This window comes from Mobula birostris, chromosome 9, assembly GCF_030028105.1.
Source record: "Mobula birostris isolate sMobBir1 chromosome 9, sMobBir1.hap1, whole genome shotgun sequence".
NCBI classification, from domain to species: domain Eukaryota; kingdom Metazoa; phylum Chordata; class Chondrichthyes; order Myliobatiformes; family Myliobatidae; genus Mobula; species Mobula birostris.
The window spans coordinates 54189666-54217048 of record NC_092378.1 but is presented as its reverse complement, the minus strand read 5'-3'; the positions used below and the strand labels follow the sequence as shown (position 1 = coordinate 54217048).

At 45.3% G+C, this 27383-nt stretch overlaps 1 protein-coding gene across 12 annotated transcripts in view; it reads right to left on the bottom strand.

Moving 5' to 3' along the window:
* Nucleotides 1–27383, bottom strand: part of LOC140202766 (protein-methionine sulfoxide oxidase mical3a-like) — a 311216-nt gene that overhangs the window by 205923 nt on the left and 77910 nt on the right. For all 12 annotated transcript variants that reach the window (XM_072268078.1, XM_072268077.1, XM_072268082.1 and 9 more), the window contains exons 2-5: nucleotides 17112–17456; nucleotides 12830–13037; nucleotides 11942–12055; nucleotides 6028–6129 (exon numbers count right to left, since the gene is read on the bottom strand). In XM_072268078.1, coding sequence (XP_072124179.1) covers nucleotides 6028–6129; nucleotides 11942–12055; nucleotides 12830–13037; nucleotides 17112–17375 — 688 coding nt within the window. In that variant the 5' untranslated portion in view covers nucleotides 17376–17456. The remainder of the gene's footprint in view (nucleotides 1–6027; nucleotides 6130–11941; nucleotides 12056–12829; nucleotides 13038–17111; nucleotides 17457–27383) is intronic.

The following is a 27383-nucleotide window of genomic DNA, read 5'->3' as shown; positions in this document are numbered from 1 at the left end:
AAAAAGAGAGCATGGCCTGGATGGTAGGGGTCCTTGATGACGGGTACTGCTTTCTTGTGGCAGCGCTCCCTGTACAACTACTCGTTGGTGGGGAGGGCTTTGCCTGTGGTGGACTGGGTTGTGTCTGCTACTTTCTGTATCCTTTCCTGTTCCTGAGGATTGGTGTTTCCATACTAGGCCATGGTGCAACCAGTTAGGATACTCTCCGCTGTGCACCTGTAGAAGTTTTATGAAAGTTACGGATAAGGAGGAGGAGGAGGCTTTTGGCATGCTAGCGTTCGTCAGTCATGACACTGAGTACAGAAGTTATGCTACCGTTGTACAAGACGTTGGTGAGGCCACATTTGGAATACTGTGTTCAGTTTTGATTACCTTACTACAGGAAATGTCCCACGAAGATGGAAAGATGGAAAGAGTGCAGGGACAACCTATGAGGATGTTGCTGGGACTTCAGGGATTGAGTTATGGAGAAAGGTTGCGAGAGGCAGGTTTGGACTCTTTTTAAATTGGATTGTAGAAGAATGAAGGGTGATCTATTGAGGTGTATAAAATTATGAGGGCATAGCCAAGGTGAAATTGCACAGTCTTTTTACCAGGGTTAGACATCAAGAACTGGTGGGGGGGAGGGGAGAACCTGAGGGGCAACTTTTTCACCCGGAGCATGGCCTGTATATGGGACAAGATGCCAGAGGAAGTAGTTGAGGCAAAGACGTTAATCACATAGACAAGGTGGTTCATTTTGATAGATCAAATATGATGGCAGAATATAGCATTAATGGCAAGACTCTTGGCAGCATGGAGGATCAGAGGGATCTTGGGGTCTGAGTCCATAGGACACTCAAAGCTGCTATGAAGGTTTACTCTGTGGTTAAGAAGGCATACAGTGCATTGGCCTTCATCAATTGTGGGATTGAGTTTAGGAGCCGAGAGGTAATGTTGCAGCTATATAGGACCCTGGTCAGGCCCCACTTGGAGTACTGCGCTCAGTTCTGGTCACTTCACTGCAGGAAGGATGTGGAAACTATAGAAAGGGTGCAGAGGAGATTTACAAGGATGTTGCCTGGATTGGAAAGCATGCCCTATGAGAATAGGTTGAGTGAACTTGGCCTTTTCTCCTTGGAGCAGCAGAGGATAAGAGGTGACCTGACAGAGGTGTATAAGATAATGACAGACATTGATCGTGGATAGTCAGAGGCTTTTTACCAGGGCTGAAATGGCTAACATGAGACGGCACAGCTTTAAGGTGCTTGGAAGTGGGTACAGAGGAGATGTCTGGGTACGTGTTTTTTTTTTTTTTACGCAGAGTGGTGAGTGCGAGGAATGGGCTGCCAGTGACGGTGGTGGAGGCGGATACGATAGGGTCTTTTAAGAGACTCCTGGACAGGTACATGGAGCTTAGAAAAATAGAGGGCTATGGGTAACCCTAGCTAATTTCTAAGTAAGTACATGTTCCGGACAGCATTGTGGGCCAAAGGGCCTGCATTGGGCTGTAGGTTTTCTATGTTTCTATGTAAGATACTTGGACAGATGCATGAAAGTTTGGGGAGATAGATGCCAAACACAGGTAAGTACAACTAGTTTAGATGAGACCCTTGGTTGGCATGAATGCGTTGGGCTGAATGGTCTGCTTTCATGCTAACTCAATCAAGGCCAGTACTGCCTCTCCCACTGCCTTATGTAAGCAGTCTACAGTTAGTGAAAACGTTATCAATACTAGATCTCAGAGGCTCTGTGAACATAAAATGGGTAGAAAACAAAGAGCTGCTTTGTGTCAGTGGATGTTAGTGGTGTGTATAACTAAACTCCAGATTGGGATGGAGTGCCACCCCCTTCGCTGCACCCCACCTTGTGGTGTTATCCATAGCACTGACCAGGGCATGAGTGTTCAGTACAAAGTAAATTTATTAACTAAGTACATATGCATCACCATATACCATCCTGCAATTCATTTTCTTGCAGTCATTTACAGGAAAATAAAGAAATAGAATATAATTTATGAAAAACTACACATAACCAGAAGACAAACTGTACAAATAAGAAGTATATAAATAAATAATACTGAGAACATGAGTCCTTGAAGGTGACTCATTTGTAGATTATGGACTAGGCTCAGAGTTGTGGTGAATGAAGCTATCCACACTGGTTCAGAAGGCTGATGGTTGAAGGGTAATAACTATTCCTGAACCTGAGGGATTGGGACCCCAGACTCTTGTTCCTTCTGTCCGAAGGTAACAGGAAGAAGAGAGTGTGGCCTGAACGGTGGAGGGGTCCTTCTTGATGGATGCTATCTTCTTGTAGCAGTGCTCCTTATAGATATGCTCAGTGATGGGGAGAGCTTTGCCTGTGATCCACTGGGCTGTATCTACTAGACGGAAAATGACAGACGACAGGCAGAATCGTGAAATTCAGACAGGTGCAGAGTGGGGATGCTAACATTTGATGGGAAGAATGATGAGATGTCAAGAGTACGGATGGAGAGGATGAGGGTGGAGATATACAGATCCTTGCCAGAACACATCAACAAGACTGATAAAATATATGGGATCGACACAGTCAGTTCCAATGTACAAAAGCCAGGAAATCATGCTTAAAAGCACCAAGGGAAACTGATCAGCCCCAAGTGGAGATTCACATCCTAGTGCCAAACCCTAGGAAGGAGTCAAAGAATTCAGAGGCTGCAGAAAAGATTTACTAGAATAGTGGCAGAGAGCTGAGACATCCGTGAGACAGGGAGTCTGCAGAGGTAACTGGAGTTCAACATTCAATGTCATAATGTGTTGTGATTGAGTTCATAAAGGTAAGCTGTTCCCAGATGTCAGAGGGTTATTAGCCATGGGTCTCAGATTTGGTATTGGTATAGGTATATTATTGTCACATGTACCAAGATACAGTGAAAAACTTGTCTTACACACTGCTCAAATCATTATACAGTGCATTGAGCTAGATTAAGGTAAAATAATGCAGAATAAAGCGTAAAAGCTACCGAGAAAGTGCAGTGCAGGTAAATAATAAAGTGCAAGATCATAATGAGGCCGAGTCCATCCTATTGCACAAGAGGTTTGCTCAAGAGTCCCTGCTAATTTGATATGATGGTATGTTTTGATGTACATACGATAAATAGAGCTAGAAAGATTTTAGAAATTAGCTTCTTTAGTCACATTTACATTTAAATATCAAAACATATACTTCATTTGCCTCAAATCAAATCAGCGAGAATTGTGCTAGGCAGGCTGCAAGTGGCGCCAAACTTCTGGCACCAACCTAGCATGCCCACAACCCACTATCCCTAACCCTAACCATACTTCTTTGGAGTGTGGGAGGAAACTGCAATCACAATCATAGAGATAAAACTGCCCTTGAGCCTGGTGGTACGTGCTTTCAGGCTTTTGTATCTTGTGCCCGATGGGAAAGGGGAGAAGGGAGAATGTCTCGGGCGGGTGGGGTCTTTCACCCTGGGAAGCTGCGAGTTTTTGTTTTAACAGAGCAAACTGTTATGCTCAGCAGCCTGTAAATGCGCTGGAACAGATTCAATATCTTTTAATAGGGTGTTGTATAATAAATATTAAAATATCATTAATAAAAATTGCATCTCTTGAGGGAAGGAGCGAGGCTGTGGGAGTAATTGTGATGTTTTGTTAAAGAGCTGGCATGAATGAATAGCCCTCTTTTGTACTGGATGATTCAATTACTCCCACTTACACAACATATTCAAAAGCCTCAGCACACTACAACTAATTCACAACCAGTCATACAAAACCCTCACGTTCAGCAAAGAGATCACGAGCAGTCCAGGATCACTGTTTTACAAGAAAAGTCCCCTGAGACCCTGGATAGAACTTCTACAGACTGATGTGGGTGGACCTCAAGCCTAAAGGTGGACACGGTCATGGTTTAAGTCATAGGTGAAAGGTGACCTTTGTATAGTAACATACACAAAATGTTGGAGGAACACTGCAAGTCAGGCAGCACCTATGGAGGGGAATGAACACAGTCGATGTTTTGGGCTAAGACCCTTCGGCAGGGCTGGAAAGGAAGGGGCAGAAGGGGCAGAGGGGAAGGAGTACAAGCTGACATGTGATATAGTTGCAAGAAAAAGTTTGTGAACCCTTTGCAATTACTGGTTTTCGGCATTAATTACTGATAAAATGCAGTCTCATCTTCATCTAAGTCACAATAATAGATAAACATAACCTACCTAAACTAGTAACACACAAACAATTGTACTTCTTCTAGGCAACACTGAATACACTATTTAAGCAATCACAGTCCAGGTTCAAAAAAGTATGTGAACCTCCAGGGTAATGCCTTCTACAAAAGCAATTTGGAGTTAGGTGTTCCAATCAATGAGATGAGATTAGAGATGTGCATTGTAGAGATGCCCTGCCCTATAATAAAGACACACAGTCAGGTTCCTGACAGAGCCTGGTCTTCTCGAGAAAGATCTGTTTATGTGCACCACACCTCCATCAAAACAACTTTCAGAGGACCTCAGAAGAATTGTAGAGATGCATGAAGCCGGAAGAGGCCTGAGTGTTCATCATTCCACACTAAGAGAAATGATCTACAAATAGAGGAATTTCAGTACTGTTGCTGCTCTCCCTAGGAGTGGACATCCTGCAAAGATCACACCAAAAGCACAACGTGCAATGCTGAAGGAGGTGAAAGAGAACCCAAGGGTAACAGCAAAAGACCTGCAGAAATCTCTACAACTTGTTAAAGTCTCTGTTCATGTGTCCACTATAAGAAAAACACTGATCAAGAATGGTGTTCATGGAAGGACATTACGGAGGAAATGACTGCTCTCTTAAAAAAAATTGCAGCATGTTGAAAGTTTGCAAAGGACCATCTGGATATTCCACAACACAAAATACTCTTCAGATGCTGGGGTCAAAGTAACACTCACAACACGCTGCAGGAACTCAGCAGGTCGGGCAGCATCCGTGGAAAAGATCGGTCGACGTTTCGGGCCGGAACCCTTCGTCAAGACAGTAGAGGGAAGGGGCAGAGGCCCTATAAAGAAGGTGGGGGGAGGGTGGGAAGGAGAAGGCTGGTGGGTGCCAGGTGAGAAACCAGTAAGGGGACAGATAAAGGGGTGGGGGAGGGGAAGCAGGGAAGGGATAGGCAGGAAAGGTGAAGAAGGAAAAGGGGAAAACACAGTGGGTAGTAGAAGGAGGCAGAACTATAAGGGAGGTAGTAGGCAGCTGGGGGAGGGGGCAGAGTGAAACTGGAAGGGGGGGAAGGGAGGGGGAGGGAATTACCGGAAGTTGGAGAATACAGCTCACATACTGTCTGGGATGTCTCCAGCCCCTTGGTATGAACATTGAATTCTCCAACTTCTGGTAATTGAGGTTATTATTACTGAGATTGGGTGAGAGCACCTAGAGGTCATAGGTTAAGGGTGAAAGATTTGCATGTAAGCAAATAAATCTCGCTGTTGTATTATTTATACATTCTTTGATAACAAATGGACTTTAAAACTTTGAAAGGTGAAATGTTTAAGGGGAACATGAGGGGAAACTTCTTCACTCAGAGTTGAGAGATGTGGAATGAGCTGCCAGTGAAGTGGTAGAGGCAATTTCAATTTCAACGTTCAAGAGAAGTTTGGACAGGTACATAGATGGGAAGGCGATAGAGGGCTATATCCGGGTGCAGGTCAACGGGAGTAGGCAGTTGAAGTGGTTCAGCATGGACTGGATGAGCTGAAGGGCCAGTTTCTGTGCTGTACTTTTCTATGACTCTAATGCTTCACATTAATATTAGATGTGATGGAGGTGGACAACTGAGTGAAGGGAATGGCATTTTTACCAGTGATAGGATGGGATGAGATATAGTCAAAGCTAACAGTGAGGGTCAGTGGGTTTGTCAAAGACATTGGTAGATAATCTGTCTCTGGAGATCAAGAAAGGGGAGAGAGAGTTGTTAGAGATGAAACACTATTGTTTTTCCCCATTCCAATCCTCAGTTCCAATGAAAATTCTCTCTCACTCTCCCTCTAATCCAATGAATGCTTCTTTCCCCACGGCTTACCTTCTAAAGTGTTCCTTCGGCCATCAGCACCGATCACAACGTCAAACTCAAACTGTGCCACTTTGTTGCTTGGGGGATCGATGTCTGCTCTCCAGCCCAGATCTGCAAACAGGGATGACATCCACGCATTACAGGAGGGCATGGGGGGTAAGTGAGCGGTGGCACCAGTGAGTACCCCTTTTCAAAGAACCGACCCACTTTGTGATCTGTCATCAACCACCGCACCACTACTGAGAGAAGGAAGATAAGATTGCATTTCTCTAGCATCCACTACAGGCTGAAGGCAACTGCCTGCCAACCCATCCCCACAGTAAGATGACCCAGAGCTGAATCTCTCTTCTCGGCTCCCACACTATGGTCCTCTAGCATCAGGCACATCAAGGGCTCCAGCAATTGATGAGAGATTTCAGCCACCTCCTCTGCCTCTCCAGGAGTGAATTCAGCCTCCCTGCATTCCTCCCTCAGTTCCCTCTCATCCAACTATCGTTTCCCTTATTCTGTGTTGTGACCTTCCTGCTCATCACTTCAAGACATTACAGGGACCTGCGTAAACAGCTCAGCCCCCCTCAATGCACCAGGGTGCTCATGCCTGCACGTAGCAAGACATGGACAACATCCTCGCAAGGAGTGATCTCTGGTGCCACAACCAATGGCCATCTCCACCGGAGATGCTCACATCACCTACCCCTGATATTCTCTAAGTGATAAAGATCAGCTTCCTTTGTCACACATGTGCAATATATCGAAAAATTGAATTATACATAGTAAAATGTCCTTTGCATCAAATCAAATCAGTGAGGATTCTGCTGATTGCAGTCCCCAAGTGTCCCAAGCTTCCGGTGCCAACACAACATAAACTGTTTCAGCTGCTTCCGTCTGACAAAGGGTACCACAGCATAAGAGCCAGGAACAACAGGGCAGCTTCTTTCCACAAACCATTAGACTTACAAATTCACACGACTGTATATCGTGACAGAGTCTTAATGCAAAGATTTTTACTCCCTCACGTTGTGGGACAGATGCAAGATTTAAGTAAATTCAATTCAACATGCTCTCAACTCATTAATCCTATCCTGAACGTCTTTGGGGTGTGGGGGAAACTGGAGCACCCGGAGGAAACCCATGTGGGTATGGGGTTATGTGGTTATGTGCAAACTCGTTACAGACAGCAGTGGGAATTGAACCCCGATCAGCTGGCAGCTGTAAGGCATTGCGTTAACTATTATGCTCCCCCACCCCCTCAGCCCTGTGCGCTACCCGACCCCCTCGGCCCAGTTATCAACATTATGGGGCTACCACTGCCAGAAGCTCAATAGGTCCCACCAGAAGGGTGCTGCTCAGAGGCTGACTGACCTTCGATGAATTAGTGTTATAGAGCATGGAAACGTACAGCAGTGAAAGAGACCTTATGGCCTATCTAGTCCATGCTAAATCATTTAAACTGCTGAGTCCCATCACGCTGCACTGAGACCACTGAAGCATAGCAGTTAGTGCAATACCCCTGCCATCCATGCACTTTCCCAAACTTCTCTTAAACATTGAAATCGAGCTTGTATGCACCACTTGCGCTGGCAGCTCATTCCACACTCACAAACCTCTGAGTGAAGAAGTTTTCCCTCATGATCCCGTTAAACGTTTCAGCTTTCACCCATAACTCATGACCTCTGATTGTAGTCCCATCCAGTCTCAGTGGAAAAAAACTGCTTGCATTTACCCTATGTCCCTCATAATTTTGTATACCGCTATCACGGCTTCCCTCAATCTTCTATGATCCAAGGAAAAGCTCCTAACTTATTCCATCTTTTCTTACAACTCAGGTCTTCCAGACCTGGTAACATCCTTGCAAATTTTCTCTGTACTCTTTTAACCTTATTTGCATCTTTCCTGAAGGTAGGTGACCAAATCTGCAAACAATACTCCAAGTTAGTCCTCACCAATGTCTTACACACCTTCAACATAACACCCCATCTCCTGTACTCAACACTTTGATTTATGAAGGCCACTATGCCAAAAATGTTATGACCATATCTACCTGTGATGCCACTTCCAATTAACTATGGACCTGTATTCCCAGATCCCTTTGCTCTACTGCACTCCTCAGTACCCTACCGTTCACTGTATAAGACCTGTCCTGGTTGGTCCTGCTGAAGTGCAACATCTCACACTTGTCTGCATTAAATTCCATCTGCCATGTTACAACCCATTTTTCCAGCTGGTCCAAATCCCGCTGTAAACACCGATAATCTTAGTTGCTGTCCACTACACCCACAACCTTGGTGTCATCCACAAATTTGCTGATTGAGTTAACCACATTATCATCCAGATCATTGGTACAGATGACAAGCAACAAGACTCAGCACTGATCCCTGCCACACTCCACTACTCACAGGCCTCCAGACAGAGAGGCAGCCATCTATTACCACTCTCTCACTTTTCCGACAAAGCCAATATCTAATCCAATTTACTGACTATTGAATGCCAAGTGAATGAACCTTCTTGACCAATCTTCCATGTGGAGATTGTCAAATGCCTTGCTAAAATCCATGTAGACAACATCCACTGCCTTGTCTTCATTACCTTTGCTGGTAACTTCCTTGAAAGACTCTATAACATTGGTTGGACACGACCTACTACTCTCACAAAGCCATGCTGATTACTATTAATCAGTTCATCTCTCTCCAAATTCTGATATATCAGGTCCCTTAGAATACCTTTCAATAGTTTTCCCACTACTGATGTCCGGCTCACCAGCCTACAATTTCCTAATTTATTTTTGGAACCTTTCTTAAACAGCAGAGCAACATTAGCTAACATCTAATCCTCTGGTACCTCACCTGTCACTAAGGATGATTTAAACATAACACTGGAGCCCCTGCAATTTCTGCACTTGTCTCCCAGAGGGTCCAAGGGAACACCTTGACAGATCCTGGGGATATATCCACCCCAATTTGTCTCAAGACAGAAAACACTTCCGCCGTGAACTGTATAGGGCCCATGACCTCGCTGATGCTTTGCTTCAGTTCTATAGACTCTGTGTCCATCTCCAGAATAAATTCAGATGCAAAAATTCCATTGAAGATCTCCCCCATCTCTTTTGCATAGATTACCACTCTCATCTTCCAGAGGACCAATTTTGTCCCTTGCAATCTTTTTGCTCTTAACATATCTGTAAAATCCCTTAAGATTCTCCTTCACCGCTAGAGCAACCTCATGCCTTCATTCAGCCCTTCTGATTTCTTTATTAAGTGACTTGTCTTCTGACACCCCAAAATCTTTTCACTACGTACAAGTCAGAAAAGTGAAAGAATGGTTGGCGCTTGCCTAGATGAATACAGCTTCAACAACACCATCAAACACAAAGCATAACTGGTAGCCCGTACACCACCCTTAGCTCTCGCTCCATGGTCAGAGCACCACAGACACACGCACTTGTGATGTGTTCTAACTATGAAACGCTCCACAGCTGATCAACATTTATCAACAGCATCTCCCAAACACACAGCTCCTGCGGCCTGGAAGGAGAAGGCGGTAACAGCAGGTACTGGGGAACACCAACCCCGCCAGGTCACATACTATCCTAAACCTGGAAATATAACGGTCATGGGTCCTTCATTGCCCAGCATGGAGAGTCTCAATCTGGTCAGTAGGTGGTCTCCAGAAAAATCGTTCAATGATTGGAACATTTCCCAGGAATTATTTAATGGCCTCACCAGTCAGTGACACTTTTAGAGGTGACGTCAGTAACATTTCAGCGAGGAGGGGTATTGTTGATGGTAGGCCTCCAGTTGGTCTGAATGTAATGGCACATTTCAAGATAGAATTAATAACAACTTGTGCATGGGAGACAGAGGCAGGACACATGAACACATAAAGTTAGCAGGAGTAGGCCACTTGGCTCCTCAAACCTGTCCTATCATTTAATATGACCATGGGTGTTTTGGATAAGACCTAGTCTCCTCCTGTTTACCAGTTCCCCACAGCCTTGTATTCTCCAAGCTTTCAGACAATGACCTACTATCTCCGAAAACTACTCTAGCAATCTAGTCTCCATACAAGGCAGAGGATTCCACGGTTTCACCACACCACTGTGAGAAGTCGCTATACCTCGGCTTTAAATGACTGCCCTCTAACCTTGAAACTGTTCCTTCATTCAAGACTCCCCCGAGGAGCAGAAACATCTCCACACCATCTTATCATGGACCCTTAAAATCTGTATGGCTCTGTAAGATTATCCCTCATTCTTCACAAAGACAAGGCATTCTGCAGACACTTGAAAGCTGGGGTAACACAAACAAAATGCTGGAGGAACTCAGCAGTTCAGGCAGCATCTCTGAAAAGGAATAAACAGTTGATGTTTTGGGCCACGACCATTCACCAAGACTGGAAAGGAAGGGGGCTGAAGCTTGAATAAGGTGGTGGGGTGGGGGCGGGTGAAGGAATACAAGCTGGCAGGTAATAAGTGAGACCAGGTGAGGGGGAAGGAGGAAGGAAGAAGGACTGGGGATGAAGTGAGAAACTGAGAGGTGATAGATGGAAAAGGTAAAGGGCTTTTACCATTTTCCTCTATCAGATTCCTTCTTCTTCAGCCCTTTATCTTTTCCACCATCACCTTGCAGTTTCTCACTTCATCAAACCCCTCCCCCACCTACCTACCTACCTCCCCCCTCACCTGGCAACACACATCACAAGAGCTTGTACTCTTCCCCCTCTTCTCCCACCTTCTTATTCTGGCATCTGCACCCTTCCTTTCCAGTCCTGATGAAGGATCTCTACCCGAACCATCGACCTCTCATTCTTCGAAGCTCTCAAGGGTGTAGACAAGATTTAAGCAGCTACTTGATCACAGAATTAGCCTGGCGGTCCTCTTGTGGACTTTTGGACAGCGGTACAAGAAATGGGCAGTGAAGACCACCCAGAAGGGTTTCAACATTGCAATGAAACATCTCCAGTTCAAAAACTGGAACCTTCAGGCAGAGAGATTACACGGGAAAGGAATCCTGTCAAGGAAATAAACTACGGCATTTCTGATGCTTGGAGGTATACAGGTGAATAAATAGGCCAACTTAACTGAGATCTTTGAAGACGCAATGAAAGGATTTATTGGGATCATTCGGTTAACACAGTGTATAAGGACTTTTCAATGTGATTTGATTGTACACCTGAAGCACTAGTTTCAAGTGGCTGTTGGCCATGCGTTTACACAATTAGCAAATGGGCAAAAGGATAATTCTCAGACTGGAGGGGAGTCAGAATTACAAGAGTTATACACCATGGAAACAGGCTCCTTGGCCTAACTCATCTGTGACAGATATTATCTAGGCTGATCTCATTTGTCTGTGCTTGGCCCAGATCGCTCTCAAACATTCCTAACCACATACCTGTCCAACTACCTTTTAAAATTGTACCTGCCTCTACCACTCCCTCTGGCAGTTCATGCCATACACCCACCACTCTGTGTGGAAAAACCTGCCTCTAGATCCCTTTAAATCTCCACCCCCCCCACCATTTTAAAACTGTGCCCTCTAGTTTTAGATTACACTACCCTAGGGGGAAAAAAAAATGTGATTATCCACCTCATCCACACCTTTCCTGATTTTATGTATTTCTACAAGGTGACCCCTCAGACTACTTCACTCCAGGGAAAACAACCAGTCTCACCTAATAACTCAAGCCCTCAAATCCCAGCAATATCCTTGTCAATTACTTCTGCAGCTTAATATCATCCTCCCTATAGTGTAGTGACAATCGACACATGATATTCCAGGTGTGGTCTCACCAATACTTTTCACGACATCCTAACCCCTGTACTTAGTGCTCTGACTGATGAAAGTCAGCGTGGCAAATGCCTTTTTCACCATCCTGTCCACACACACCCACACCCCCACCCTTACTACAATGCATATCAGTCACTTACTTGGGTTTTTCAGACCCCTGGGTGGTAGAAGCCCACGGAATTCCACGTTTAGATGAATTTCCGTCCCCAAGATCAAGGCAATCTTCAACAAGACCAGTTGGAGCTGACGGATACCTGACAGAACAGGAGGCATATTAATCCCTGATCACACAGTCATCTATGTTACCTATCTGTCTCCTCATGCCCTCTTGCAGAAACACCACTGCTTGTGGCACTCAAAGTCCCCTTTTTGCCACCAGTTCTCCTTCTCCGTCATCACAGCCCATCCATTCAACCATCAGGGACATCAGAGAAGCAGAAACAGGGTCAGGAACGGAGATTGATGACATTTGTGTCGTCTGAACACAATTTACCCAGTAAGCTGTATTTGAATTAAAAGGGCTGGAAAACGAAGTCAAGTCAGTCACATCAGGGCTGACTTCCAGAGACGGACTAATAGGGTGTCGTGGGAAAGTGGGACTGAGCAACTAAAAAACTGCTGGGCAAACTCTGCATGTCAGGAAGAAATCAGCGGGTCAGGTAGCATCTGTGGAAGGAAGTGGGCAGTTGATGTCTGGATTGACGTTTATTTTGGAAATGGAGTGGGATGATTAGGGTGAGACTAGGCGTGGGGAATGTGTAGGCACTTTCAGAGACACTCAGAGGGCTAAGCTATAGATCTGGACAGTTAAAACAGAGATGGACTATGGGGGCGGTGGCAGAAGCTGGATGGGGATGAAGCTTTTTGAGTGCTAACTGACTCAAAGTCCTTCAGTTCAATGAAAAGTTATCCCCTGGGTGAGACTGCGGAAAGGTCCCGGGGAATCTCCCTCCCCAGACCAGTGAGAGGGGGCCAGCAGCGCGTGCAGCGTTTCACCGGGTTCAGAGTAACATGACAAAGGAACTCACTTATGTGGTCGATGGCCCCGGCACAGAACTTCCCGTAGATTTTCTTGGCCCCTAAGTTGCGTAGGTCCTGGATCGTGTACGGCCACAGGTGTAAGACATTATTCCTGGAAAAGGTGTCACGCTTTTCCACGATGATAACTTTGGCTCCGAGGAACATCAGCTCGATGGCTGTGCGGAGGCCACAGGGTCCAGCCCCGATCACCAGACACTGCAAGAGGGAGTGGAGAAGCAAGGTTAACAGGCGAACAGGCATCAGCACTCATCAGGACCCTGCAGCACGGGACGGAGAGCTGTGACAGGCCCGTGAAGTTGTGGGGAGAAACGGTGTGGGACACCCAGTTAACCAGATTTGGTATTGGTTTATTGTCAGAAGTACTGCAGGGAAAAGCTTTTGTTTGCATGCCACTCAGACAGATCAATCTTGACGTGAGTACATTCAGGCAGTAAAAAAAAAAGTTCTAAGTAAATTTATTGTCAAAGTACATGTATGTCACCATATACTTCCCTGACAGTCAGTTTCTTGTGGACATTCACAGTAGACAGAAAGAAACACAATAGAATGAACGAAAATCTATACACAAAAATGGACAAATAACCAATGTGTAAAAGACAACAGATTGTGCAAATACAAAAATAAAAGTATCTAAATAATAATAATAATAAATAATATTGAGAACATGAGAGCTGTAGGATCCTTGAAAGTGAGTCCAGAGGTTATGGAATCAGTTCAGTGTTAAGATGAGTGAAGTTATCCAAAAGGAAAATGAATACACAATACAGTGTTGCAATTACAGAGAAAGTACAGTGCAGGCAGACAATAAGACCATAAAGACTGTTCCCCCTTCCTTTCCATTCCTGAAGGATCTCTGCCCAAAACATCAATTGCTTATTCCCCTCCATCAACGCTGCCTGTCTCTGACTTCCTCCAGCACTTTACATCTGTTACCTTAATCGTCATTACAGCTTAGCAACACTATGACTGTTCTCATTAATTTTCCCTAAAATAGACTGTTTTATTTTGTTCTAATTGCTTTTCCTTCTTGTAAAAGCTGTGTACAATTTATGATAAACACAAGAGGTTCTGCAGATGCTGGAAACAGCAATACACACACAAAATGCTAGAGTAACTCAGCAGGTCGGGCAACATCTATGGAAAGGAATAAATAGTCAACATTTCAGCTGTGACCCTTCATCAGGACCGGGAAGGAAGGGGGAAGATGCCAGAATAAGAAGATGGGGAGGAGGGGAAAGAGTACAAAGTGGTGGGTGACATAAGTGACCAGGTGAGAGAGGGAGGTAAGTAGTTGGGGAGGGGGACGAAGTGAGAAGCTGGAAGGGGATAGATGCTCTGCACAGAGAAAGTGAAGTCCAATTGAAGTGCAAGAACCATGACGAGATAGATTCAGAGATCAAGAGTTCATCTTTTAGTGTACGAGTCTGATAATGGCAGGATAGAAGCTGTCCTCAAGCCTGGTGGTATGTACTTTCAGGCTTTTTCATCTTCTGAAAGGGAAGAAGAGGGAATGCCCAGAGCAGGTGGAGCCTTTGATGATGTTGGCTGCCTTCCCAAGGTAGCAGGAAGTGCGGACAGAGTCAATGGGGGGGTAGGGGGCTGGTTATGTAATAAACTGGATTATATTTACAACTGCTGTCTCGGAAAGAGCCGTTGGCGTACTTCTAGCAGGAAGGCAGGCTGGGGTCAGGCATTACCTGCTGGGAACCTGGAACAGGATGGTGGGAGGGAGGACCCAGTGCTCCCTGCACCCGTCAACGCCACTCCCAGTAAAGCAGCCTGACACCAGTATGTCGCTGTACAGAACACGCCCAGTGGGTCAACTCAGACTCAGTCGCACCCCTTCAGACTGGGCTGCAGGTGGCCCCGGTTTAACACAGCTCTCTGTTCCATACGTCGGAGATGAACTTGAGGAAGAGCCGGCTGAGTCTCCTCATTATAGGAAGGATATGATAACTTTAGAGTGGGTGCTGAGGAGATTTATCAGGATACTGCCTGGATTTGAGAGCATGTCTTATGAGGATAGATTGAGCAAGCTAGGACTTTTCCCTTTGGAGCAAAGGAGAATGAGAGGTAACTTGATGGAGGTATACAAGATGATAAGAGGCATAGATAGAGTGGACAGCCAGTGCCTTTTCCCCCCAAGGCAGAAATCGTTAATACAAGATGGCATAATTTTAAGGTGATTGGAGGAAAGTATCGGGGGATGTCAGCAAAATCTTTTACAGAGTGCATGGAACACCCTGGTGGTAAGGGAGAAACATCAAGGCTACTTAAGAGACGCTTAGAAAGGCACATGGATGACAGAAAAATGGAGGGCTATGTAGGAAGGAAGGGTTAGATTGATCTTGGAGTCGGTTAAAAGGTTGGCACAATATCATGGGCCGAAGGGCATGTACTGTGTTGTAACGTTCTATGAATGTCTGGGGAGGTACAGTAAGGAGAAGACTTTGCTCACACACGTGTATCATTGCAAGAACACAAGCATCCACAGGTATACACCCTCAGTTCCTATCGCACTCCACATGCCTACTCTTCCGTACACTTTGCAATACCCCACCCTGTCTAAACCCAATCTTTCCACTCTTTTCCCAGGTAGATCAGTCCAGATGAAAAGTCTCGACCTAAAACATCAACTGCCCATTTCCTTCCACAGATGCTGCCTGACCCGCTGAGTTCTTCCTGGAGTGCTGATTTTTCCCAGCACTTTGTTAGTTACTCCAGTCCCACTTTCCTACTACACCCTATGACTCATTTTCCTGTACGCAATTCCATGTAAGCTATCATTTAGATTTTAAATTGCACCTCACTTCTACGTGTCATTCTATCTATAAACATCCTTGATCACATCAATTAACTTACTCCCAAGTATCTGTTTTTTTTTAAAATGTATATCAGTCCCAGATCTGCTGTTGGATTCCTACCTAGAACTCACTCTGAGACAAAATTACATTCTGCAGAGACAGAATATTTGTCACTAATTACAGATAACATGTGGAAATGGAATTGGTTTATTATTGTAACATGTATCGAGATATAGTGGGAAGCTTGTCTTGCATACTGATTATACGCACACAAAAAGCTGCAGAAACAGCAACTCGGGCAGCATCTGTGAAAGGGGAATAAACAGCGGGGTGAAGTAAGAAGCTGGGAGATGATAGGTGGAAGAGGAAAAGGGTTGAAGAGGGAATCTGATAGGTGAAGACATCAGACCATTGAATCAAGTGAAAGAAGAGGGGAGATGGGCAGGTGAGAAGGGGTGAGAGGGTAACCAAAAAAAAACAGGAAAGGAAAGAATGGGGAGAAATTGATGCTCATGCCATCAGGTTGGAGGCTAACCAGACGGATAATCAGGTGTTGCTCCTCCAACCTAAGTGGGGCCTCATCGTGGCGGTAGAGGCAGCCATGGACACACATTTCAAAATGGGAGATCCTGCCTTTTGTGGTGCACAGATCTGCAGAATCTCTTCTGTTTATGATACAGATCAGATTATTACACAGTGTACTAAAGTAGGAAAGGTATAGCAAAAACAATGCAGAATAAAGTGTAACAGTTACAGAGAAAGTGCACTGCAGGTAAACAATAAGGTGTAAGATCATAAGAAGGTAAATTGAGAGGTCAAGAGTCCATCTTATCATACTTGGGGTTTATTTAATAGTCTTATAACAGCGGAGTAGAAGCTGTTCTTGAGGTTGGTGGTACACACTTTTGTACTTCTGCTCAATGGAACAGAGGAGAGAATGTCCATGAAATTTCTGACAAGAACCACATTCACTGTTCACTCCTGTCTCACTCAGTCATAAACTTTTAACCCACAGAGTCCATGCTGACCATCAAGCACCCATTTGCACTAATCCTATTATATTCTTCCTTCATTCTGATCAACTCTCCCCCAAGTTTCTATCACTCACTTACACACTAAGGGCAATTTTACAGTGGCCAACTAACCCACTGACCCTCAAGTTTTTGGGAAGTGAGGAAACCGAAGAGAAGGGAGGAAGCCGACGTGGTAATGTGGAAAACGTGCAAACCCCACACAGACAGTGCTGGAGGTCAGGAATGAACCAGGTGCTGGAGCTACGAGGCAGAGATTCTACTGACTGTCCCACTGTGCTGTCCCATACGGCCAAGAGCCCAAGGTACAGAATGATGGGGAGTTGTCAGCAATCGGCCACTGGCAGGCAGAGACGAGGTACAAAGGGAAGGAAAGCTGAGAGGGGTTTGACAGAGTTTAAATCTGGATCTGCTTGGAGAGGCAGTCGTTCTACCTTTATATTGGCACAGGCTGTGTTTTTCTTGTAGTCCTTGTGGCTGCCTCGCTTGTCCAGCTTTGCAAAGAGTGCCTTCGCTTTCCAGTAATTCAGCTTGGACTTGAGCTTAGTGTAGAAGTAGGGGAAGTCAAGGTTGGAGACATCCAGGATCTCGCACAGCTCCTGAAAGCCTTTGAAAGTGCCCTTGCACGTGGTTGCCTGGATGAAGCGGTCAAAATGTATGTGTGACTGCTCGATGCTCGAAGTCCCACCGTCCCCCATGATGACAGGCAACTCTTCCCAGGCGGTTGGCTGGATAAATTATTTCTTCCTCTTCAGCTGATGGTCTCCCGCATCATGAACCTTCAAGAGAAAACAACAGGAATAGGGATTATATACATCAGCCTTCCAAAAACTACCATCACTTTCATCCCATTGAAAAGAGACAATATCTGCTGCAAGTCCTGCTCCATCACACTGTGTGGTCTGTCGCCATGAGTTACTTTGTTACTGGGACACTTTCACATTCACCTCAAGGAGATCCAAGCTTACCTGCTTCTAACCCCACTCCCTGCTTCACTCCAGAGTCCTAGAGCAACATAACAGGCATACAGACCCTCCAGCCCAATCAGTCCCTGCCAAACATGGTGTCCACCCAGCTACTCCCAATGTCCTAGTTCATTCAGTCCATATCCCTCTTAGCCCCACCCCTTCATATACCTATCCAAGTGCTTCCTAAATGATACCATCACACCTGCCACAACCACTTCCTCTGGCAATTTGTTCCATATACCCACCACCTTCTGCGTGACACTGCAAATGCTGGAAATCTCAAGAAACAGCCACAAAATGCTGGAGGAACTCAGCAAGTCAGGTAGCATCGATAGAGGGGAACAACGTTTTCCCTAGACCCTTCATTTGGCCGAAACGTTGACTGTTTATTCCCCTCCATAGATAATGCCTGACTTGCATATTGTAAGTGTTGCTATGTGTAAAAAAGGTTGCCCTTCAGGTCCATTTTAGGTCTTTCCTCTCTCAGCATAAATCTATTCTCTCTAGTTTTGGATTCCCCTACCCTGGGGAAAAGATTGTTAACATCCGCCTTATCTATGCTCCTCATGACCTTCTATAAGATTGCCCCTCATTGCCAGATGTTCCAAGGAGTAAGCACCTAGCCTGACCAGCCTCTCCCTATACCACAAGCCCTTTATACCTGGCAACATCCTCATAAATCCTTTCTGCAATCTTTGCAGTTTAGCTATGGCCTTCCTATAACAGGGTGACTGACCAAATCTGTACAGAGGACTCCAAGTGTGGCCTCACCAACAACTTGTATAACTGCTACATCATGCCCCAGCTCCTATACTCAGTGCTTAGACTGACAAAAGCCAGGATGCTAAATGTCTTTTTCAGCACCATCTCTTGTGACACCACTTTCAGTGAACTACACACTTGTACTCCTAGGTCCCTCTAAACCATTACACTCCCTCGTGCCCTGTCATTCATAGTAGAAGTCTTATTCTGGCTTGACTTTCCAAAATGCAACATTTCATCCTCATCAGAATTGAAATCCATTTGCCACTCCTTAGCCCACTTCCCTACCTGGTCAAGATCCCTCTAAATCTATGATAACTGTTTTCATTATCAACCACACCTCCTACTTTTATATCATCCACAAGCATACTAATCAAGCCTCAAGCATTTGCTTATGCTTTCTAGTGACAGGAGAGAGAGTCAGAGCTGTGCTGACCTTCACACAGCCTCTCAAAGTGCCCTCTCTTACTGCTTGCTTCGCAACAGAAGGGGAGGTCTCATGGTATCAAATCTACAATAGGAGTTATCCCTTCAACCTGCAACCACATCAGGAACACATGCATGGCAGAAACACATAGGCATTTACCACATTTTACTCATCAGGGGAAAAGCTAACAGTGGTGTCACAACTAATGCCTGCAACATTGATTCTCATAAATAACCCCTCAGTTTAATTCTTTGGTTAGAGCAATCTGCTTGTTATCTAAGCCATGCTGCATCAACTCCTGAGAATGTTTAATGGGATAGTTTAGGAGGAAAACCCTTCTGTAACTAACTTGAGCTGGAGTCAAGCTTGTATTGGAGGTACAAATGATATGGAAGGCAGACGATTCAGGACCAATAGTTACCGTCCAAAGGTACTATCTTAAATGGGGAAATTGTGGGTGCTTTATTCATGACCTTCCCCCAATCTCTTAATGGAGCAGTTATCTCTAACAATGCCAATTTACCATCTGTAAAGTGTGATAAGACATGTAACTGGCTCATTGGCGAAACCAGTGGCAGATGAACTGCGTGGCCTCAGCAATTGTGCAGACCGGGCCCTCATGCTGTGGGGTCACCTCTTGCAGCCACCCAGGGAAGAAGACAACAGAGACAGTGTGGGAGAGAGCTGGAGTATGTGCTCAGCTGGGTGCTGGCCCCTCCCATCAGTGCTGCCCTCCAGTGGTCGCTTAGTGAAACACAAGTTGGATTGCGTTAGTTTGCAGCAATACTCGTGCCCAATTAGGGTTGCTGCACCGTCAATCTGCAGGCCATGACACTCAGAGGCTTGGATGGTCAGTATGCACGACAGTGCAAAAGTCTTCAGCACATATATAGAGTTAGGGTGCCCAAGACTTTTGCTCAGTACTAGATTTGTCAATGTGGAGTGGAGAGTGAGTTTGTGTACTTTCAATTTTTTTTTCCAAAGTTTTAGATTTGATCAGAAAGTCTTCCTTTTTTTTTGGTTGTATCCTGAAAATGGACAGCCCAGTCCCTTTTCTCTGTGTTTCTTTTTTTTTGTATAGTGTAGTGTTTTTTTTCTTCATTTAAAATTCAATGTTTTTTCTTTCCTCTTCGTGGACCGATAAGAGGAGAATTGCTGTTTTCTTTTATTATATATTTTATGATTTTGATAATGTCTATTTAATCTCAGTTTGTATTGTTATTGATATATATATTTGAGATAATTCTCTTGCTTGTATTTATGTTCCTTTTAAATCAATAAAAAGATTAATAAAGAAAGAGAGCAAGTCTGTAAGCCCGGCAGGAGCAAAGGATGCTGTGAATGGTGAGGATGACTAAACCCTGTGCAAATAAACAAACTGATCCGTCAGCAGCTGGCCGGGATGTGTAAAAATAAATTGCCCTGAAAACCTAAGTGCTCTGGATGATAAGGGAGACTCTGAGAACAACGATGCAAAGCAAAAGCGACATAGATCAGGTGAATAATTCAATCAGGCTGGTGATATTAAACTGGGAGGAGAGATGACAAGAAAATGGAATAGCAGTTAACATGAAGAGAGTCACCCCACCCCTAAACCCCTACAGCATGTGAGAAGGTGCATAGCAAGGGGAAGGGATCACTGAACAGGGATCCAGAAGGTAACCAACACAGAGGGACAAGCTGGAATTCTTTGTTAGTCTTTTAGATTGATCATTATCACAGAGAAGAACATAGGTAATCTATCCATACAACTAGGGAAAATGGGCAGATGGAAAATGATAAGAAGGTGGTGCAGGAAAGGCAAGCCATGTTTAGTGTGATCCAGTGACCTGGGTTGCGGGATCAGAGGTCACTGAGGAAGGCGGGGTGAAGATTGTGGAAGGGCTACCCAACCCTTCTTCCATTCACTGGGACTGGCAAAATGCAGGAAATGGAAAATGGAACAAGCTTGTTCAATAGGGCAACAATGACAGGCCACTCCATATTGATTGATTTAACCTCAGTGGGTGGAGGGGGGGATCTTTATAAAGAACAATTAGAGAGCAAAGTTCAGTAAATACTTAGACAGCTTTGAATGAATTAAGTTGATCACAGTCCTGTTTGGCTAATTCTGAATTTTATTTGAGGAAGGAACAGGGAAGGTTAATGAAGCGTCACAGCAAATCCACCTACGAGGACTTTCAGAAACATTCCACATGAACAGCTGACTTTTGAAGCTGTGCGGTAAAAACCTCAGTGATGTGATAATGAGAAAGCTTTCCGTTGGATAGAGGGCAGAAGACCATTGGACATGCAGAATCAAAGAATGGGTACAGCAAGAAGGGAAGGCAATCAGCCCTCCAAATCTGTACCAGCCCTTTGTAAGAGCTACCCAGTTAAAGACTAACTTTATTTGTCAGATGTACATCAGGACATACAGTGAAATGCATTGTTTGCATCAATGACCACAGCCCGAAGATGTGCTGGAGCGGCCTACAAGTGTCACATGCTTCCAGCACCAACACAGCAAACCCACAGCTTACAAATGCAAATGTCTTTGTAACGTAGAAGCATTTGACAGAACCCTACGCAGCTACAGGGAGTATGTATAAACATCCTACAGACAGCGGTGGGAATCGCTGATGCTGTAGATAGCGATACACTAGCTGCTACGCTACTGTTCAGCCCCTCGCTCATCTCCCCACAGCTCTGCAAGTTCCTTCCTCGTAGACACTTGTATTTGAATGTTATAATTAAAATCACAAATTCACTATATGTTTTAATGTTCACATGATAAATAAACTTGAATCTAGCTCCAGGATTTATGTCATCTGCATGCTTGGAAATTGTTCCCCAAGCACCAACCCATGGGGACTTCTCCTCTGAGACACAACTTTTCACTTCTGTTCTCTTTCCTGTCACGGATCCAATTCCCTAGCCATGTTGCTGTGATCCCTTGTATTAAGGCAGGTCTCATCCCTGACCATTGCCTTTTGGAAGCCCTTCATAACCTAATTAGCACTGTAGAGAGCATTCCATACAGGTGCCTCACTACTCTGCCCCAGACTGCAAGTATTTGCAGAGTGTTATGAACATAGCCCAATGTATCGTGAAAACCAGCCTCCTGTCTGCTGAGTGACCCCACCCATTTTGTCTCCTCACCTCTCCCGTCAGACAGAAAGTATCGAAGCCTAAGAACCTATAAGCTCAAGGACAGCATCCATCCCACTGTGATCGGATTCTTGAGCAGAGCTCTCATACACTAAAAGATGAACCTTTATCTTTCAATCCAGTGCCATGGTAGTGTAACAGTTAGCACGGTGCGCGGGGTAATAGAGTTCGGAGTTCAATCCCAGCATCCTCTTTAAGGAGTTTTGTACGTCCTCCCCCTGGAAAGACGTCAGTAGGTTTATTGTTCATTGCAAATTGTCCTGTGATTAGGCTAGGGTTAAATCAAAGGGGGTATTCGTAGGGCTGGAACCTATAAATAAATAAATAAACAAATCATGGCCTTGCACTTTATTGTCCACCTGCCCTGCACTTTCCCTATCTTCTGCATTCTCCTGCTGTTTTCCCTCTGTACTAACTCGACATACTTATGGGTGAAACCATCTTTATGGATAGCATGCAAAATTAAGGTTTTCACATAACTGAGTACACGTGACAATAATAAACCAAATACTAACTTCATAAAAAAAACATAACATTAATCAGACATATACACTACATTATACAGTACAAAATGTGTTATACATTATATAACCTATGCACTGCTAAATCTGTCTGAGATTATTTTTCTAGGACTGTCACTGCTTCTGAGGTTAAGCAGACTGGTGTGTAGTTACTGGGGTTTTCCCTACACTCATGCATGATCAAGGATGTGCTATTTACAATGTTGCAGTCTATGAGGAGTAGCCTGGGACCTATAGATGCTGGGAGAGGTTGGAGAACGATGGGTAGAATTACGCCCCAGATTCAGTGCTGGAACGTGACCTGTTGTCTCATATAGGGTGCCACAGCATGGTCAGGAGTAACTCTATTACAGCACCAGCAACCTGGGTTAAATTCCCGCTATTGTCCGTAAGGAGTTTATAGGTTCTCCCTGTGACTGCGTGGGTTTCCTCCAGGTGCTCCAGTTTCCTCCCACAGTCCAAAGATGTAGGGGTTAGTAGATCAGTTGGTAACATGACTGTCATTGGGCAGTATGAGTCCTGGATGGGATGGGCCTGTTAGGTGCTGCATCTCTAAATAAGAAATAAATAAATAAATAGGTCTACAGAAAAACACCGGAGGACGACACTGGGGCTGGAAATGTGGTGAAGGATATAATGCCCCCTCCCCTGTCAGCATTCAGAAACACCACAGGCTATTCTTTATCAGTAATAACAGTTGCTTCCCTCACCCTGAATCACCCCTCTGCCAGCTCTAGATAATGGTATAGCTGAAGCATCACGTCCATTGCCCACTCTGCAATGTCCTCTACACCAGGGAGTGATGATATATACCGGACACCTCATTAAACCACTTCCTTCACCCTGCCTGTGTGCCTCCCAGCTGCAGGATAGGGCTTCTTCTAAATCCCCTCCTGCTCTTGCCTCCTTACAGTTGACATCATTGATCTGTTCCCCAGCAAGAGAAATCTCAGCACCACACACAACCTGCTGGAGGAACTCGGCAGGTCACGCAGCATCCGTGGTGGAGCAATGATTTGGGCTGAGACCCTTCATCAGAAGAAGAGAAATCTCACCTTTGATCCAACACCTTTGCATTTGACACAAGTTCAGCAAGATGGGAGGGTTCAGGAGGTACATGTTGGGGTGCATGCAGATGGGAACAGGCAGATCGGTTCAGCAAGAACAGAAGGGCCAAATAGCCCCTCTCTGTACTGTAATGCTTTATGAGTTTAAGTTCACACCCTAACCACCTTGCCCATGTTGTTATACAGCAGGTGCTGATCATCAACACAGCCCCTGAACCATTTCCCAGCTACCTCCTCGCCCAACAGTTACCAGCCTCCTTAGCCTTCAACCTTGTCATTGAATCACTTGCGCCCTCCTCTCCTTCAGTCCCCAGCTCTTCCAACACACTTTCATAACAGCAAAAGCACACCCAAGGCAGAAATCTGGAGTAATCGCAAGAGCCATAAACACTCTGCAGGTCAGGCAGCATCTGTGGGGAGATTTACCTTGAAGAGATTTGTTATTACACCGAAGACTCTAGCAAATTTCTTCAGCTGTACCACATAAAACATTCTGACTGTATCACAGGCTGGCGTGGAGGCTCCAATGCACAGGATGGAGAGAGTCTGCGCAGAGGATTGTAGATTCAGCCAGCTCCAACACAGGCACAAGCCTCCCCACCATCGACAATATCTTCAAGAGCAAGTATCTCAAGATCGTGAAGGACCCTCACCATCCAGGACATGCCCTTTTCTCATTCCTACCATCAGGGAGGACACACAGCAACCCGAGGAACCAAACTCAATGTTTTAGGAATGGTTTCTTCCCCTCTGCCATCGGATTTCTGGGTGGTCCATGAACACATGGACACAGCCACACTACTCCACTTTGGCATTATTTATTTGTTTTTATTGTAACAGAGTAATTTGCTAGATCTGCACTGTAGGCAACTAAATTTCCACAAAACAACAGATTTCACAACTAAGGGGAGGGGAGGAGAAGACGGCAGCGCGACACAGCGCGCACGGCCGCTCCAAAATGATATCGGTATTTGTTAAGTAGGGGCCATGTACAATCCTGATTTGATGGAGACAGACGTGAGAAGCACTGAAGAACATCTGGAGAAACTTCTGAAATGCCTGCTTCGCTGCCGCTGCAACTGTTCGATCGAGAATCTCCAGAGGGGAAGGGCCCAAAATCTCGGCTTTGCCTATTGCCGGGGTCGAAGCACTCGGCAGAGATGATGCTTGGTGCTCGGTGTTGAAGGGCTGGTCGGAGGCTCGAAGTTTTCAGACGGACTCAAGAGTCGGGTGTGGTCCGGTGCTTCCAGGGTGCTGCATCGGCAAGTTTGCGGCGCTGGAAGCTCATGGCAGGGAGAGTTTCTCCCTTCTACCAGTCTGCGTGAGATGATGGGACTTTCGAGAGACTTGAGACATTTTTTTTTTTAACCATGCCCATGGTCTGTTCTTCATCAAATTACGGTATTGCTTTGCACTGTTGTAACTATATGTTATAATTATGTGGTTTTTGTCAGTTTTTTTTAGTCTTGGTTTGTCTTGTGTTTTTGTGATATCATTCTGGAGGAACATTGTATCATTTCTTAATGCATGCATTAATAAATGACACTAAAAGAGGACTGCATGTCCTCATAATCTAAATCTAAAAAAATCTAATGTCAGCAACAATAAACCTGATTCGGAGATAGCTTTCAGGTTGATGAAACTGCATCCATTCTAATTAACAAGTCAGCATTCCAAAACCTTAATCCCATCAATCTCTAACTTTCGATTCCACCTTAAGATCACCGAGTCTTTCCCTCAGAGTTGCTACAGGTCCACAGCATCCTGAGCTCTTAACACACATGACTACCTGCTCATCACTCTGCACGTTTTGAGCACTCCCTATGAAGTGGACCCTTCACTGGAGTGCTTCACTGAGGCTTCAGAGGGACCTCTCCCTAGGTCCCAGTCAATGAATACTACATTACTTTGCCTTCTTCACCACGGTCTTCCCCCAACCCCTCACTCCACTACTGTTACCCTTAACAGTAATAGCGCACTACTACAGCACAGCAACCACCTAGTGGGTGCCAAATTATGTTGCCTAGTCTCATCAACCTGCACCTGCGCCAAAGCCCTCCATACCCCTCCCACCCATATACCTATCCAAATTTCTCTTCAATGTTGCCTTCCATCCCGCATCCACCACTTCTGCCGGAAGCTCATTCCATCTTCTAGGCAAAGTAGTTCCACTTAAATGTTTCACCTTTCACCCTAAGCCCATGACTGCTAGTTCCAGTCCCACTCAACCTCAATGCAAAAAGCCTGCTTACATTTACCATATCTAAATCCCTCATAATTTCGTATACCTCGATCATATCATTCCTCATTTTCTAAGAGCTCAGATCACTGACATGTTTGGCACCAAGACATCCCTGTCGGCCTGCCAGCGCACAGACGGCGCGGGAAGGATCCGAACAGCTGCAAATTCAGAGCTGTGCTGGAGAGAGAGAGAGAGAGCCCACCAGCTGTCTTGCATTCACATCCACAGCTGAACCACAACACATCCTGCTGCCCTTGCTTGTACACTGTCCACTCTCTCTCACCCTGCAGGACAGTATCACAGGGAGACTGCGACAGATCACTGTCTCAGTAGAGACATGGGGTAGAATGCCCTCCCACCCCCCCATGTCTAGTTCAGCCCATCGAGCAAAGCTACAGTACCTCACACAGCAATCCAATTCCCCACCAGTTTTCCCTACACCCTAAACTGATTCCACAACCTATGGGCTCACTTTCAAGGACTCTGCAGCTCACATTCTCAGTATTATTTATTTATTTGTATGATTTGTCTCCTTTTGCACATTTGTTGTTTGTCAGTTTTTGTGTGCGTAGGCTTTCACTGATTCGGTTGTAATTCTCTGTTCCACTGTAAATGCCTGCAAGAGACTTAATCTCGAGGCAGTATATGATGACACATATATACTTAGATAATAAACTAATTTGACAACTAATCTCATCAACTTCCCTCACATTCTACCCCTCACCCTCATACCAAGGACAGTTTATACCAGCCATTTAACCAGGAGACAACTGGAGCGCCTTGGAGAGAGGGAGAACTCCACGCGGACAGCACCCAAGGTCAGGATCAAACCTGGGTCTCTGGCACTGTGAGGCGGCAGCAGCTCTACCCACTACATCGCTGGGCACATGGAGCTCCAGAAGGAAGAATGGACAAAGCTTCTGGTACAGAACGGGAGGTGTGGGTACAGTGACTGTGCAGCCCGCCGCTTACAGTGGAATGGGTTAAACTACAGGAACTCAATCTGCATCAAATACAAATGAAAACACAGCCTCTCGAGCTGAAAGCAGCTGATTCATAAACACAGGCATGCTCCCAAAACCCACATCATCAACAACAAGGCACCAAGCCCAGCTGCCCGATCCCCATCGGTGTCGTCATCAGCAGAGGCAGTCTATTGACCAGGGCCACAGCCACTGCCTTATGTTGCCAATCAGTCACCACTCCATAGTTGGGCATACAGCTTCAGTACCACAGGCTGAAGGTTCAACAAATAGCTCCAGCAGATTCAATGCTGGAAAGCTCAGCTTAACCATCCCAAACCCATTGGCAGGCACACAAATAGTCTGTGGATGCCATCTCCTTCATTTCTGAAGCATCAGGACAGTAAAGGCACCAACATCAGACGATAAATATTATTCATTAATATAATTCCAAGCAAACTCACGACTCTGTGCCTCCCTCTGCAACTGTATCTTTGATTTCCTGACCAACAGACTGCAGTCAGTAAGGAAAGGCAGCCACAGCTCCATCATGATTACTCTCAACGCTTGTACTCCACAAGGTTGCATCCTCAGCCCCCTGCTCTAC